At 45.6% G+C, this 16,380-nt stretch overlaps 1 protein-coding gene across 1 annotated transcript in view; it reads right to left on the bottom strand.

Annotated features, from left to right (window-relative positions):
- The window catches only part of LOC103544320 (urea transporter 2), a 193,556-nt gene that overhangs the window by 10,850 nt on the left and 166,326 nt on the right, over positions 1 to 16,380 (bottom strand). The window contains exons 10-12 of the mRNA XM_070627584.1: positions 3,750 to 3,872; positions 1,471 to 1,553; positions 589 to 748 (exon numbers count right to left, since the gene is read on the bottom strand). Coding sequence (XP_070483685.1) covers positions 589 to 748; positions 1,471 to 1,553; positions 3,750 to 3,872 — 366 coding nt within the window. The remainder of the gene's footprint in view (positions 1 to 588; positions 749 to 1,470; positions 1,554 to 3,749; positions 3,873 to 16,380) is intronic.

The following is a 16,380-nucleotide window of genomic DNA, read 5'->3' as shown; positions in this document are numbered from 1 at the left end:
CACCTGCCACAGAAGAGGGTAAACCAAGAACTGAGAGGGCATTTGACTGCCCAGAAAACTCTTCAGATCCATTGCCAGCTCGTTGTGGTCTTTAGGTTGTTTTTCAAACCTGAGCTGTCTGTGCCCTCATGAGAGTGGCGTGAATTTTCTAGAAGGTGGATCCAGAAAGAAAACCCTCTTGCTGTGTAGAGGGCATTCACACCCATGACCTGAGCTCTGGAGAGATTGCTAAAGAGAATTTCCCGGAATAGTAGACTCAGTTCTCCCACAAGCCATTCACAGGCAGGCATTCTTTTCTAGAACACTGGCTCTAGAATTCCAGGGCTAAAATGCCTGACTGCAACGCTCTGATGGATTTTTGAGAAAGCAAACTGTTACGTTCAGAAACGAGAGCCCACACACTTACACATATCATATTTACATCCCAAGAGACTGTATGTCTGTCTTAACAGCGAAACTCCTATCTTTGAAAGACCATTGAAGCAGAATTCAGTCTGGTCTGCAGAGAACTCTGGCAATGTGTTTCCTGAGGGACAATGGGATGTGACCTTTCTAGGGGGTCAGGGGCTGCTCTCACGGGACCTCTACCTTTAAGTCCTTCTCCGCACTCCTTCATCTCTCCTGTGATGTAACTGAAGGCTTTGCTGATCCTTTTCCCACTCGCAACCATGGAACTCCGAATCCAGGAGGTCTTGGAAGTGTCCGTTTCCACCTTTATTTCAGAGCTCTCCTCCATGGTGTCCAGATCCTGTCCCGGGACAAGAGACAGGCAAGAACCTCCCACATTCTGTGCTTCTCACACTGAGAAGTGACGTTTGTGCTCGCTCAGGGACCAAGCTAAGATTTTCATTTGGTATTTAGTGAAATTGCTATTTACTCATCTCTGTGTTTCTAATGACTACAATATCTTTAGTTGGACATGTTACCTCATTTAATTTGGGCAACAACCTTGCAGTAAACAAGGCAATATCTTTATCCTCATCCTGCAGATGAAAGCTCAGGCAAGGATGGAGAGGGTCTCATTTGCAAAGGTCAAGGTCAAATAGTAGAATTGAGATTTAACCACAGATCTTTGGATTCTTTTTTCAAACCATTACTTCCACTGTACCACACTCGTTTCTGAAGAAATTACCCCCCCCTCCCCAGCATGTCTAGTGTTTAAAATTTATCTGTGCATAAAATTAAACATGCAAAGATTCTGTTTTTGAAAATAAGCGCATCTCCTAAATGCTTGAATGTGGGATTCAGAGGAAGACAGATAATAAATAGTTCAAATAAAAGGAAAATGAAACTTTATAAAGTTAACTGTGAAAAATGGACATTTTTATCCCACGTAATTCTGTTTCTGGAAGTATGAATTCAAGAAGAGTTTGCCTAAATCAGTGGATGTCTTTTCCAGACTCAGCTTCTAATCTGCTCGGGCTTCATGACTCGGGGGCGCTGCCCTGCTTTGGGCCGCTCAGTACTCACCAGCAGCTCCAACGTGGGCTTCTGGTACTGACAGGGAAAAGGGTCTTTGGTTTGTCTCTCCTGGTGCTTGTCTTTTTCAAACACTGGAGGTGGAAGAAAAGAACATCATCAATGAGGACACCTCTACCTGGGCACCTTAGCAGCAAATTTCTTGCAAGGCTATTGTTGGAATATTCAGTATTTCCTTTTCCACTTGAGGAAGCACAGAACCATGGCATCCTGTGGCTTGAAGGCTCTCTTTTTCTTTTACTCATCACAAATCCATTTGGGCTCTCTCTTTGGGGAAAAAAGTGCACATCCTCATGTAAACAGGACATTTTACAAGAACTTAGAGAGTTCAGAAACTTGACTGACCTGAGGTAAGAAGCTCTGATTTAGCCCAACCCCTATATTTTTCAGATGAGGAAGCAGTGACTTGTCCATGATCCCTGAATTCAAGGTTCTTTCTCCAAGTTCTCAGAGAACTGGTAGGTATGCAAAGAAAAGAGCTTGGACCCTACTGCTTGTAAAGTATTAAGCGACTGAGCTGGGCAAGGCCTGTTTGCGTTTGACTATGACTCTTTCCATCTGGATGATTTCAGGCTGCTTTGGTCTCTTTTTTGGATGTTTGTCTCTTGAATGTTAGGTATTTTAGTAGCAGCCCCTGGTTGGAGTAAGACAAGTGATATCCGTGTCGTTACTTAAGACAGATTTTGGCATGTTTTTGTAATTCTAAAAAACTATTGTAACGTGGCTCTAAACATATTTTTCATTATTACCGGATAGTTTACTTTTAAAGGTGAACAATTTCAGTACAGTTTTATGCAACGTAAAAGTGAGAGCCCTTGGAGGTTTCGGTCTTGATGCTCTGGTTCCCTCTTGTGGTCAATGTGAGAATGTCAGGCTGGTGCTGAAGTCCTGAAGGTTCAGCCTGAATTGGCCGTTCCCAGTTTGCATTCATGCATTTTATGGTACATAAGCACTGGAAAGGATGCATCAAAGGCACTGTGTTCCCGCTTTTGAAGAAGCATGGACTGCAAGCGCCACTGTGGTTGGGAAGTTACACTATGCAGGAGAACAAATACATTTTGGAAGCTTTGAAAGGAAGACTAGGAAGCAAAGACGATTCCTCTAGAGTTCGAGGCTGGTGTGTGATATCCTGATAGACCGGGTGCCTATGTCTGAAGCTCCTCTCTGCCTGCCAGCTCTTCAGCAATTCCAACTAACCTCCACACCAGGCTCCTTTGCATGGGGCTCTCTACTCTGCCCTCCCCCATCCCAGCCCCCAATCACTGTCATAAGAGCATGTTTGGAGGAGACTGTTAACCTTTTGAGGCAAATCATGCTCTCTTCCTCACCACGCCCAGGGGCCTCTGTCAAAGACAAACTCCAGGACTAGATTTGCCCTTGAGTTATCTCCACCTTGCATGAGGCCCGTTTCACCGGGTTGACTGCTTTTGGTACGAAATGACGAGGCTCAGAGGAACTGAAGGAATCAAGTCACTAATGCGTCTTCAGGGAAGCAAGTGCTGTTGTAAAAAGGACACTAACTCGGGGATCAGTTTTATCCCCTGCAGTGCCCACTGCCAGCTGTGTGACTCTGGGCAAGTTGGCTCTCCTCTCTGGAGTCTGAGGGCAGAATTAGATTGCTCCTCTGCCCTGGCTTTTCACGAGGCTGCTCCAGCCTTGCAGCTGGTTGGGGAGACCCCTGCCCCGGCTCCTCCCTGTTTGCCACAGGATGTGCTCAGCTTCCAAATCCAAGCAAGTTTCTGGCTTCCCCACCTGCTCAGCTTTGGCTGCCTTCTCAACTCCCTTCTTGGCCTTTGGGAGTCCCCTCCTCTCCATGGCTCTCCAACTGTCCCCTTGGTCTTGACATGTCCACCTCTGCTGTAGGTGGGAACTTCTCATCTCTGCCTCCAAGACCAGTGGTTTGTGACTTGGAAGCAAATTAGAATTTCATGGAGAGTTTTAAAGGTCCTTATGCCCACCCAGGTTTCTTCCCAGAAGAATTAGATTAGAGTCTCCAGGAATGGGATGCAGGTGATTCCAATGTGCTGCCAAGTTTGAGACCTGCTGGCCTAGACCTACACAGCCCATGGCCTGTCCTGGCTCCAGTCTCCCTCCACCCAGGGAGAGTCTAGACACTGGGACCTGTGGCTGTGGTCAGAGGTCAGGTGTGATAAGAATGAGCCTGAGCTTCATGGGTATCCCCACCACTCTGTGAAGTAGGTACTGCCATTGTCCCCATTTTAGACATGAGTAAATCAAGGACCCGAGAGAGACGGGGAGGAAGTGCACACCTTTGCTCCTCCTCTGAATGGATGATGACTCGATGTGGAACACGCTCCTGGGCTTGGGGAGCATGGCCTCCGAGCCCTCATCAGCCTTTGGGCTCGTCGCAGCTGGCTGCTCCCCACTGCCTCCTGGCCAGGGGCAAAATGAGACAGGTCAGTGTTCCACCCTGGCCTGCACCCTGTGAGAGCCAAGCAGAGAGTGCGGGAAAAATCACAGGCGGAAGTCGGAAAGGAAAGAGCTGTGTGGTCTGAAGCTGCAGTAGCAATTGCATCGGGGTCTGCATAAAACATCCAGCTTCTTTATTTCTCCTGCTAAAACTTGCACTCCCTTTTCCTGCAGAAACCGTATCACAGACTCCCATCAGTGTCAAGAGATGGATGAGCCAGGCTGCCTTATTTCACCGGAAAGGAACTACTCTAAGACCCACTTAACCGGACTTGGGACTGGCATGCATGGTGGACCCTAGCTGGCTGCCCATTCCTGTTCTTCAGTCACTGCCTTGGCCTCCATCTGGGGCAGGGAGTGTGTGTGTGGGGGTCCTCAATGCTGGCTACACGTTAGAATCACATGAGTGCATTAAAAAATGCTTGAACCCTACCCAAGACCAATTTTAAAAATTAAAATTTTCTAATGCCTGTAACATTTAAAAGACGGCTCTAATGTTCAGCTTGGGCTGAGAACCACTGATCTAGGTTCTTGCTACTCAAGGTCTCTGGGCCAGCAGCCTCAGCCTCATCTGGGAGCTTGTTAGAAATGCAGAATCTCAGGTTCCACCCACACTGACAGAATCAGAATGTGTGTTTCAACAGGATTCCCTGGGTGATTTCTGTGCACATTAAGTTTGACAAGCACCAATCCAAGGGGAAGTAAGAGTCCTGAAGCTGTGATCAGCTACAAGAAACCCTCTGCTATACCTTGTTATCTTAAATTTCCACACAGGGGAGAGCAGAGCACTCATCACTTGGGACTGGGTTTCTCAAAGTGTGGTCTGAGAACCGACAGCATCAGATCACTTTGGTGGCTCCTTAAAATGCATGCGCCTATGCCCACCTAGGTCAATTAATTGGAGTATTTGGTGGTCCCCGAGGTATGCAGTTTTAACACTTTCTGTTTGGAGTTCCAGTGCACTCTGGAATTAGATGATTTAGTGGCTACCTGGAATAGTGGAGAACATTCACACTATTATTACATTTGCACACTTTCTTAGTTCACTCATTTGTGCATCGTTATCTTCAAAAGATGGAAAATCGAGGCTCAGAAAGATTTCAGAAGCATCCTACAAGCAGCGAACCATGTGCCTCTCAGCCCCCAATTCTTTTCTCTGCATCTTTGCTGCTCAGAATCTGGTTCCTGGACCAGCTTCACAGACGTCAAAGGGAGCTTGTTAGAGAGGTGGACTGTCAGGTCCTATCCCAGATGGACCGAACTGGAATCTGTGTTTTTAACAAGATCCCCAGATGACTTGTGTGCACATTAGAGTTTGAAAGAACCGGTGTAGATCGCATTGCTCGTGCAGAAGGGACTTGAGCAAAGCTCAGAATATAGCAAGACCAAAAGCCAGAGAGTGTGGGACGTGTATGAGCAGGGAAAGGGGTTTTGTCTGTACTCTTAGGTTGAAAGGCAAAAGAAGTGTCTATGTCCCTTCCCTCTAGGCTCCAGATGGGGAAGAGGCTCCTGTTTCAGCATCCTCTCTGTGGGTCAGCATTGAGCCATACCTCCCAAGGCTGGAGAAGCCCCCTTGACCCTACGCTTCAGAGACACTAGAAATCTCAGCCTGCCCTAGGATACATTTGCAGACAGTTTTTGTCCAGGGGGACAAGGACCAAGGGGGTATCATTGCATCATCTGACAAAACAGAGTGTTCTCCCGTAACGCCAATCCCTAGTGCACATCTGCCATGCTGGAAGGGTGCCTCTGCTGGCCCGCTGCTTCTTGTTCCTCATATGTCAAGTGCTACCCCGGGCACCCCCTGGGCAGAGCAGTATTTTGACCTTAGTATCATAGACTCAGAACTGCTTGGAGCTTCAAGATCACATTCCACCTCTCATGTCCAGAGAAATCAACTCTCCCAGGACACACAGTTCATTGATCGTGGCACACAGGAGTTGCACCCAGGGCTCCTGCTGTCTAGTTGGCTGCAGAAGGCCTGGCCCACCATTCGTGCCCTGGCCCTTCACTTTTAGCACCCCACATTCTCCTGCCTGCTCAGAGCCCAGGAACGTGCGGCAGGGCCCACCTTACTATGTGTTGTTAGAGTTGATGTCCCAGCCACAAAAAACAAAAACTAAAAGTTTCTTTCCCTTGAAGACATTTTTGTCCTTATTTGGGGTGAGTTGAAGAGGCGGCAAAGTATTGGTTCTGGGTGTCACGTGGGTGATACTGCAGTGCTGGGCTGCAGACCCCCCGGGAGGAGAGTAGCCCCTCAGCATGTGCTGGCCAAGAGTTGAGAATGAAAGTTGGGAACAGATGCCACGAAGAAGATTGGAGAATAAAGTGACACATTTCCTGAGGCTGTGAAAATACTTAAAGCTAAGGTGATAGCAATTTAGTGCTACCCTTGGGACGGATTCTCAGGCCTTTCAAAATGGATAAAGGCAATTTCAGGAATATCATGAACACATCTATCAAATGTTCTAGAAATAGATGTTCCATTGGTGTGGTAGGAGAAAAAGAAAACAACAACAACACTGGCTGGGAATCAGAAGTCACTAATTTCTGCATGGCAAGTCATGTAATTTTATTGACAGTTTCCTCCCTTATAGGCATGGTTCCCAGAAAGAAATACACAGACCCTGTAAGGCTGACCTTGCAAACTCAACCTATAGAACGATGACAGATATCTCAGAGAGATACCTCCCATTTCTTTCTCATATTGTTATGAAGATGAGATGATGCTTGTAGAATGCCCTAGAAAATAATTTTGCAGTGCTCACATATCAGGTACCTCCCTGGGGAGGCCACTTCCCTCTATGGAACGTGCCCCTCTGTCCCAGGCAGGATGGCTCCTTATTTCAGTGCACATCTGGCATTTTACACTTGCAGTGACTCTTACCTAGCCAAGTGTCAGTTATGTGTTCTTGTCTGTCACCTTCACAGTGTGGTGGGGTCCTTGACAGCCTGGATTATACCGGTTTGCCTTGGCACGCCCAGGACCTAGCATGAGCCTGGTACACTGTAGGTGCTCAGAAATATTTGTTGAATAAATTAATGAGGGATCATTATACTACTGATTTTAAGTTCTGAATCAAATAGTCATTGGATATTTCAGGGTATGAAACATTTAAAAAAATAAGATATTTCATTGTAAATGTTAAATGCTTGATAAATATTGAAATAAAGGTGATAGTCTTTCATAGGTTAACAAGGGTAACAGCTGAGTTGTAGAGTAAGAGGTGATTATTTCCAGTATCACTTAAATAAAAGACGGGATGTTTATAGATGGTGATAAAATGCTTGGCCATCTATTACCAACCAATCAGATACCCAGAAATCCTGCAAAAGTGTCTAGAAGCACTCAGTGAATGAGAGAAAAGAAAGTAAGCTGTTGAAGATGGAGATCTTGCTTGATGTGATTTGGTTAGGTTACTAAGATATCACGTAGGTTCATTCCGTGTGGCCAGAAAACCCTAAGCTGCTAAGGGGTGGGGCTGGGTGTTCTATAGCCCAAGAGTAAATTTTGTTCATGATAAGTCATGTTTTTGTGTTCTTTCCAACTTTTTCCCCCCTAACATCATGGCACACATAGAAAATTGTGCGTGTGGCATGGTGCAGTAAACACATGGTGTCATTTATGGCCAGAGGGCCCGGGCCCAGGGACTCTGGCCCCACCAGGCCCCAGCTGGCTGTTTAGCAGGCCAAGGGGCTTGTGCCCTCGGCCAGGCTATGCGTGCACCGTGGCACGGGGGCTGGGATGTTCTGCCCTTGATAATCTGTGGGCAAACCTTAGCAGCTGAGTAACCCCTCGGCATGCCCGCCTGATGTAGGAACTGCTCTCTCCTTCTCTAACAAGCCTTATTAAGTGTCCCAGTGCATGTAGCTTCACACTGGGGGCCGTTCAGGACCATTTGAGGGGCACGGTCCCTGCCCTCCAGGATTGCCACCGTCTGTGTTTTAATAGGCAAGAATCCAGCAAGCTTTCCTCCCATTGACTCAGAGAAGGAAGAACAGTCATGAGCCCAGTGATATATTCAAAAACACTTTTTCTGGAGAGTAGTGTCTCATAAAACACATGACTCTATTGACTTCTAACTTACAGAAAATGCCGACTGCTCAAACATCAGGGGTAAAAAAGATTTTGTAGAGGAACCCACGAGCCAAATACAATTTTGAAGCTTACTGCAATTTCTTTGAAGGAAACCTAACCAAACCAAACCAAACTGTAGATGACATCTTTCAGAAGCAAAAAAATGATCTAGTCTATTTTACTGAAAGCCAACCTTTACTCAAACAGGTCCACGTCTATATACTTTCTACAAGTTGTCTTTCTCAGGTTTCGAACAGGTTTTAACGTCTCCTGAAGGTGGATCAATGCTGTCCATACATCACTTGAGCAACATATGTCCAACAAATGGAGCATCTGGAGCCTACCCTCAAGACCCATTTGTCATCCCTCTCCAGCTCCTTGGGTCTCTTATCCCTCCAACCTACTGTTTGTGGACACACCAACATATCACAAGGCAATTTCCTAGCTACCAAGCCAGAATTGCTTTTTTGAAGTGACACATTGCGTATAATATGATTTTTTTTCAAGTTCTACATGATTACGCTTTGGCCACAATTTGGGTATATGTCTCCCCATGTTGGAGTTGAGCTTTCCTGTGATTGGTAATTTCCAGGCTACTCTGTGTGCATGTTTATTAGTGTGTGTGATGTGGATACCTATGAGTGGTAAATGTGTTATCTTTTTCTGTCAAGTTGTGTTTAGTTGACATCTTCAAAGATCATTCTGTAAACTCTCAGAGGCATTGAATGTTAGAATGAGAACAGGCTTTTGAGGTTATCCAGTTCAGCCCTCTCATTTTACAGATGGGGAAACTGAGGCTTAGAGAAATGGAATGACTTACCGGAGACCACACCGCTATTGGCAGAGCCAGGAGTAGATATTATACAGGTATATTCCGTCTCTTGCCTTCTAGTCTCAGATTTATTTCTCTAAACCTCACTTCCCACAAGGGATTTATTTTTGGTCTATCAATTCAATTCTGCTTTTGTATGTAAGGTCCTAATTAGGTATTCTAGAATCCATTTCTCTTTAAGCAATGGCTCCTTTTCCTTCGGGGAATTCAAGAAAAACTCAAAAGTCTTCCTGAGCCTTCCTAATATATCTGGACTGGAAGGTGAGATGTAGGAGAGATGGATAGAGAAAAGATGGTGGCCAGGTCCATGGCAGCACTTGGAGATAAATTATTTGGAAGCCCCAACTTCTTAATTAGCCAATTTTTTTATTTTTTAAGAAGTGGGGTATGGGTCACTGTAATCCTGAGATAAGCGAGTCCTCATGCCCACAGTGAATCCTTTAAACTTTCTCTTCTTTTTGACACAGCTCACCAGCTGGCCAATGGACTTGCCAAGATTGTGTTTTGTTTTGCTTTGTTTTGGTGTCTTTGGCTCACTCTGTGGAGAAGACATTACTAAGCACAAATGAGTTGTGCCTCATTTAGCCTCGGATACCACATGATAATCTTATAAATGAGGTTAAAGAGAGTGCAAATGGCAGAGCACCTCATCTGCACTGGGAGTAACACCTGACTGACATTCCTCCAGAAAGAGTTGTACTCTCCCCCGCCTGCTCCCACTCCAGCCCACACCCTCAGAATTGTGTGTCTATATTGTCAATATCCCTGATTTTGAATCCTTCCTTTTCAATCCATTCTGTGTTTCAACTGCTAGACCATATCATTCTGTCACTCTCTTACATAACAATCTACATGGCACCCCATTGTCAGGAGTAGAATGCTCAAACTCCTCTGCCTGGCTTCCCAGATGTTCCACAATACGGCCAGCTTCGTCACCCAGCTCATCCTTTCCCTTCCCAACACACACCTTGCCTTGGCACTCTGGCATTATCGCTGGCCCTCTGTGCTTCCTTCTTCTTCTTGCCTAAGTACTATACACCCTTCAAGGTCAGATTTATGTTCCACTTCCTTCGTGAAGCCATCTTTTGAGTATTTGGCCATATGGATTATTCCATTCTTTGAATTCCTATTTCATTTGCAGAAGGCACTCTAGACTAGAGCTTTTGAAGTTAGAGCCATGGTGGAGTTCTCTATTGATAATTACAATGCACATGAAAAGTATGCAATGAAGACTTTCCAGCCCAATGAAAGGACTTGGAATTATCAACCCTTGATAATCAAGTGACCTTTGAGTCTAGGCACTGGCAGGAGGAAACCGAGGCCCAGAGAGAAGTGGCTTACTTGAGGCCACACAGCTAGTCAGTTATGGAGCCAGGATTTTGACCTCCTGGTTTTGATTTTTCACTCCTGTAATGTAGGTGTTTTATAGACAGTTGGAGCCTTCCTAATGATACCAGTGGACTTGTGACTTTTTTATTTAAAAAATTATGAATTATATCATATCCCAAAAGGGGTAACAAGTTACCAAAAAAAAAAAAAAGCCCCACACACCTGTGTATCATTACATTTGTGACACCCAATGAAAGGTCAAGGAAAGATCTAGGCCATTGTACACCGCCTTCTTCTCTTATGGCAACATTCCATGCTCCTTTTCCCCACATCCTCTTCCCTGCCGCACCTCTCTCTCATTATCGATGGCAAACACAGCCAATTGATCACAGCACTCTTTCCCAATAAGTTTCAATCCAGCCTCCGAATTCCTAACACCATGCTCCAGAAAACCAAAACCAATTAGTCAGAGTTGGCACTTGAGAGTAAACTTATGTTTTCCCTTTAACTTTAAAGGGGGGTGTAGATGCTGTACAAGTTTGAGAGAAGGGATATATCAAGGCCAGGGTGTTGATAGCAGGCAGAGGCCTGGCCACAGGCACTTCTAAACCTCTCAGAATAGCCTTCCCTCCGCAAGTTCACCAAGGCTCATATCCTTTGGTGCCACTTTCGGAGGAGACCAAATACCTTACAAGGTTGTCCCTTCTCTCATCAGATCACGTCAATATCCTGAAATGTTGTTCCTTATGGCACAGCTATCTGTCTTCCAGAAACATCCACTCTCTGTAGCTATGCAGAATATGTCTACAGTAATCTAAGATGGCTATGTAAGAGAGGGGCTCCAGGGAGATAGGTTGTTAAGCTGGGATGTTAAGATGTTTGTGGATACTGAGACGGATTAATTCTATTGGCATGTTGGCCGAAGGGGTACAGAACCTGAGGAGAGAGGCCAAGATGCTTGGACCAGGTGCCTCCACCCAGGAAGCAGCAGGTAATGAATCCTGGGAAGAAGGTATTCAAATCTACCTTATTAGCATTCCCATGGCTCAACTTAACACAGTGCTGCCCTGGAAACCATGCTGGTGTTAGAGCTGTGGGTTTCCAAGTTGTGAAAAGGATGACAAATAATATGAAGGCTCTTCCAGTGGGCAGGTAGGGTGGTAAGGGGTTTTGAGGGCTGATAGATTTATCTGGTTCCATCACCAGATGAGCAGGAAGAGCTCAGGGTTGTGAGTTAGGACACCTGGACTTTTGTCCAGGCTCTTTTATCACTTTGACAGGTCCCTAGACAAGCTGTGATTTCCCCATGTATAAAGTGAGGGGTTTGAACTATAACTATTTAACAGCTCTTCCAGCTTTAAGCTTCCAGGGTCTAAACTCTCTGGAGTTCTTAGTAAGCTTTCCTGCCCCAAGATTGGCTTCCAAAGACACCATAGCTCAACAGAAGAAAGGAACAGAAAAAGAGCAGCCTTTCTTTTATCTCTTTCTTTGAAAAGTCAGATGGTCCTCTTGCCTAGGGGGTCTACCTAGTTCATTTGTTTCCCCCAGGACCTCTTACCTGGACTTCTTTTGATTTCCTGCACAGAGCTGGAGGAAACTAGACCATCAGGATTTTGCAAGAAGCTTCTTTCCTTGGGCGGTGTCTCTGGTCCTCAATTCCAGGCACTGGACTTCTCCTTACACCTGAACTCCTTCACTTCTCCATGCCCTCCAGCCCATTCTCTTGCTGAATTTCTGCAAATTTATTTTGCATTCCCTAACCCTATGCCCAGTGCACGTCTTCCAGTTGAGGAAGAGTACCATGGAGAAGGAAGGAGAGGAAAGACAAATGCTTTTTTGCTCACACTCTCCCCGGCCTTTCTGGTGAAAGAAAGATTACTTGCTAAACTCCCCCAGGAAGGCTGGCTTTAGCTACCATGGTTCCCCAACCTGGTTTGCCCTTTAAAGGGGCAGAGCCAAGACCTGTCTAGTAGTAGCTTCACTGTCCTCCCTCAGACACTACCTGCCAGTTACTCCTCTCATTAGACTTCTTGCTCCAGTATTTGCCTTTAAAGCAAGCATCTAAGTGTTGTCTCCTCAGGGGACCAATTTACCTCCCAAATTCAATAAACTCCCTTAATTCTCCCTCCAGGCAGGGCACAGATTGGGGAACAGTATTGCCATCAGCATCTCCATGGAAATTTCTGCACAATCCCAATACTAGATGCTGTCTTTCTGGTTCTGTGGAATTTTTCAGATCTTTCCTCCTTCTGACTTCTGCTGACTAGGGTTCTGGGGATTCACCACGGGACCCTCTCAGAGCAAGAAGGGCATGACCTAACCCCCGCCTCCAGAAAGGACTCTGAGCACTATATATTAGGGAAATTGGCCCTCCCAAGTCCCATGAGGCCATGGGGTCTGGTGGGCTGGAGTTTGGGGAGGGGGCCAAATTCAAACATGTTTTGCTTGGCTTTGTGAGTATGATGGGCCAAATATCCACCCTCCCTGCTCACCCCCCTCCACACAAGCTCAGTGACGGGGTATGAGGTGGCCTACCCAGGTTCAGAAACAAAACTGCACACTAAGGAAATTAGCTACACCCGAGTAGACAAACTCCCTGCTGACGTCAAAGGCCCCCTTCCCCATGCCAGGTGTTTCAGAACTGCCAAAGAGGAGTCTTGATCATGGAGGGCCTTCCGAAGAAGGAAAGCAAACAATGCTGAGGAGGAACAGGCGGGCCCACATTCCAGGAGGAGGAGGGGAACTGACTACAGACCAGCTCGCTGGACAGTGGGCCTCCCCTGGTGTTGCTGATTTAGGGCCCATGGCTGTCTGCTGACAACACATTTCCTTGTCTTCTGGCTGGCTGGCTCTTGGCTCAGCCCTGCATGCCCATCCCTTGTCCTCTTGCTCTAGCCTTTCCTCAGGGATCCTCAACTTCTTGTAGCATGCTCCCTCCAGGTCCCTAAGCATCCATCCACCCTAGAAATAACAGGGAGATGTTACCTGCACACAGCATGGAACCAATTTGAAAAGACAGGAATTGATTAACCCTGAGGAGCCTCCAGGAAGTTCACACATGTTCCATGAGCCAAATGGAACCATGGTGCTTAGAAGTGTAGTATCTTTCACACACTCAAGATGTAGGGTGGGGCAATAAAGTGCTATCCTGGAAGGCAGAAGACCAATATCGAATCTTGTCCCTGACAGGTCCTACTGAGGGCTGCAGCTCAGACACCAATGGCTCCCCAGGAGATCTGTCTATGCCTACAGACTATTTCTTTGAAGGCTGGGTCAATCAGAATTCATTGCAGAACTAAATTTCTTCCCAATGCTCATAGCTCCCTTCCACTCTACCTCTCCAGCCTTGTAGAGGGAAGAGGACTGCATTGACCACTGGGGGCTAAACTTGGAGAGGTTAGATTCCTCCAGGGAAAAGACCAGAGTTCATGTGGCATAAATTCAAGCTGATCTATAAGTTCTCCAAAGACCTACTTCTCTTCCTTCATTCTGTTCCAGCCAACTGTGCAGCGGTAGGAGGGTGCTGGAGGCTCCCAGTTATCAATTTACAGAGGGTAAAAAGGACTTTTCTAGCAATCTCCCTGCTTCCCTCCTTGGGGCCTTGGAATCCTAGTCCCACTAGGGACAGAAGTGTTCCCTATGGATTCTTCTATCTTCTATGAATGGCAGGAGGCAGGAAAAGACAGGCAAGTCAAAAAATCTCACATAGAATGTAAATGCAAGCACATGGACAAAGAAAACAGTTCAGTGGTTACCAGGGGAAGGGGAGTGGGGGGCGGGCACAGGGGGTGGAGGGGAGCACCTATGTGGTGACACACAAGAAATAATGTACAACTGAAATTTCACAATGATGTAAACTATTACGAACTTAAATAAAAAAAAAAGTAAATGCCTTTAAAGTTGCCAAATGAGACTGTGGTTTATTGGGTAGAACTCATACCCACAGTGAAACTGCTAGCCCCTAAGTGGTTTTAGATTATAGCTATCCCCAAGCTCTCATAACCTTTATGATCCAAGGAAATGAAGCTCAGACTCAGACAGGAAGCACAAACAAACTGGGGCACATGGGTTTGATGTAACCACTAATACAAGCCAGGAAGATCAATTTTCTCAATGGGCAGATCTTAGAGGACTGATGAGAAGAAGAAGTCCGTGAGAGGAGAGAACGATAAGGAGGAGAAGATCAAGGACAAGGCACAGTTACATGAGGTTGGCCCCTCAGCTTGCATCCACATAAGCACCCATGTTGAGCAGTTTGGTAAAGTGACCAAATGGCTAACTCGTCAAGCTATAGGAAAAGTTGTAAAGGCAACAATGGTATATTTTTGGTACATTTTATCTCCACGTTTTTAACTTTTTGCCACCTCAGAGATGCCTCCCCCTCATTCCTATGTAGGCACTCAGGGCCAAAGAATCACAGAAACTTGGAATTGGAAGAGAGAGGCTACAGTGGTCATCTGGTCCATCTGGTCTACCTCCATCCAAAGAAAGCTTCCCCAACAGGCCTCTAGCCCCTCCTCCTGCACTGCCAGAGCAGGAAACTCAGGGTCTCAAAGGACAACTATTTCTCAGACAACTTCCATTGTTAAAAAGCACCATTCTCTACTGATTCAAAGGCTGCCTGCTTATCACTCCCACTTAATGGTCCTTGTTCTGTGCTCTGAACTAATGTTGAGTAAATTGACTTCTTCCACATGTGTTACCTCATACTGCAGATAGCCATGGCTCCAGCCATTTCTTCTCTTCTCCAAGCTAAACACAACAGCTTCACAATCATTCCTGGTGAAACTTCCAGACCTCATTCACCCAGTTTGGCCTCATCTCAGCATGCTCTCCCTTGCCAAAGACTCTCAAAATGTGCTACCCATTTTTTTTCTTTGTATTCTCCTTTCTTTTTTTCCAACTTATTCTCAGAAATGACCCCTTCAACCTAAGATGCAAATGATTGATCATGCTTACTGTGTGCCTTCCTGGGACTGTTTATATTTTAACAGGTCCAAAGCCTTAAACTGAAAAGATAGCTGGGAATGACCGGCAGCAGGTAATGGCAAGATAGAGGTCAAGAGGAGAAGAGGAAAAGAAATTTTCCTGGGACCCTCAAGATCATGCTTGATACTTTTCCTGAACAGAAGAGCAACCCAACCATGTAATTCACTCAAAATAATGAAACTGGTACCATGAAAGACTTACGTGATTCAGGCAATCTATGGTCCCATCCTTGTCTTCACCTCAGATGAGACTACTCACCTGGCCAGGCAAATCCCCACAAAATGAATTCCTTGAAGGCAGGAACTGGTCTGATTCTTTCCTGGATTGTTGTCAAGTGGGGGTCTGGGTAACATATTAATAGTTCCTCATACATGTCTTCTGGATGAATGAGTGAATGAGGTCAAGTCACAAGGCAGAGTTTGTAGGGACTTAGCTCATGAAAGTTGGCAAGTGGCCCTGGCCAACCAACACAGGGGCCCATCAGTCATGGAATAAGGGGAATGGGTAGAAGTTTGGGGCCACAAGTTACCAGAAGCTGTATCAGATTTCTGGAGCAAGAGGATATAGACAACAACAAAAAGAATAATATAAGCACACATGAAGATTCAATTTTGGCCCTCATCCAAAAGACTTTCTGAAATGAAAAATATGAGTTTTGAAGTAAAAATTTAAACTTATCTGTTGAATTGAAGGAAAGAAAGGTTACTCTTGGGATCTGAATCAGTGGCCTGGAAGATCAAATGGAAGAAATATCTCAAAGTATAGCAAAAATACAAATGGTAAAAACTGTGAAGGAGATAAGCAACTTGGAGCAGAGATCAAGGAGACTTAACATGTGTATAATAGGCATTCCAGACAGAGAAAAAGGAAGAGACGGAAGAAAAGCAGTAATAAACATTAGAAAAAAGGTCCTGAGCTGAAGAAAGAGCTGAGTTTGCAGATTGAAAGGCAGAATTGATGAGAAAAGACACACACTTCGGCTTAGCTTCATAAAATTCCAAAACTCTAAAGATAAAAGAAAATTTACAATCTTCTAGAAAGAAAGAATAGGTTATTTACAAAGGAAAAAGAATGAGATAGATATCATATTTCTCATTTGTAACACTTGGAAGCCAGAAAATGAAGGGACAACACCTGCAGACAACTGAGAGGAAAGGCTGCAGCTCAGGGACCCCACAACCAGCCAAAATCCCATCCACTTGCCAGGAGAAAGAGACTTTGTGGACATGCAAAGAGTCAGAGA

The sequence above is a fragment of the Equus przewalskii genome, chromosome 7 (assembly GCF_037783145.1).
Source record: "Equus przewalskii isolate Varuska chromosome 7, EquPr2, whole genome shotgun sequence".
Classification (NCBI taxonomy): domain Eukaryota; kingdom Metazoa; phylum Chordata; class Mammalia; order Perissodactyla; family Equidae; genus Equus; species Equus przewalskii.
The sequence above is the reverse complement of the archived record's forward strand: the minus strand, read 5'-3'. Positions and strand labels throughout refer to the sequence as shown.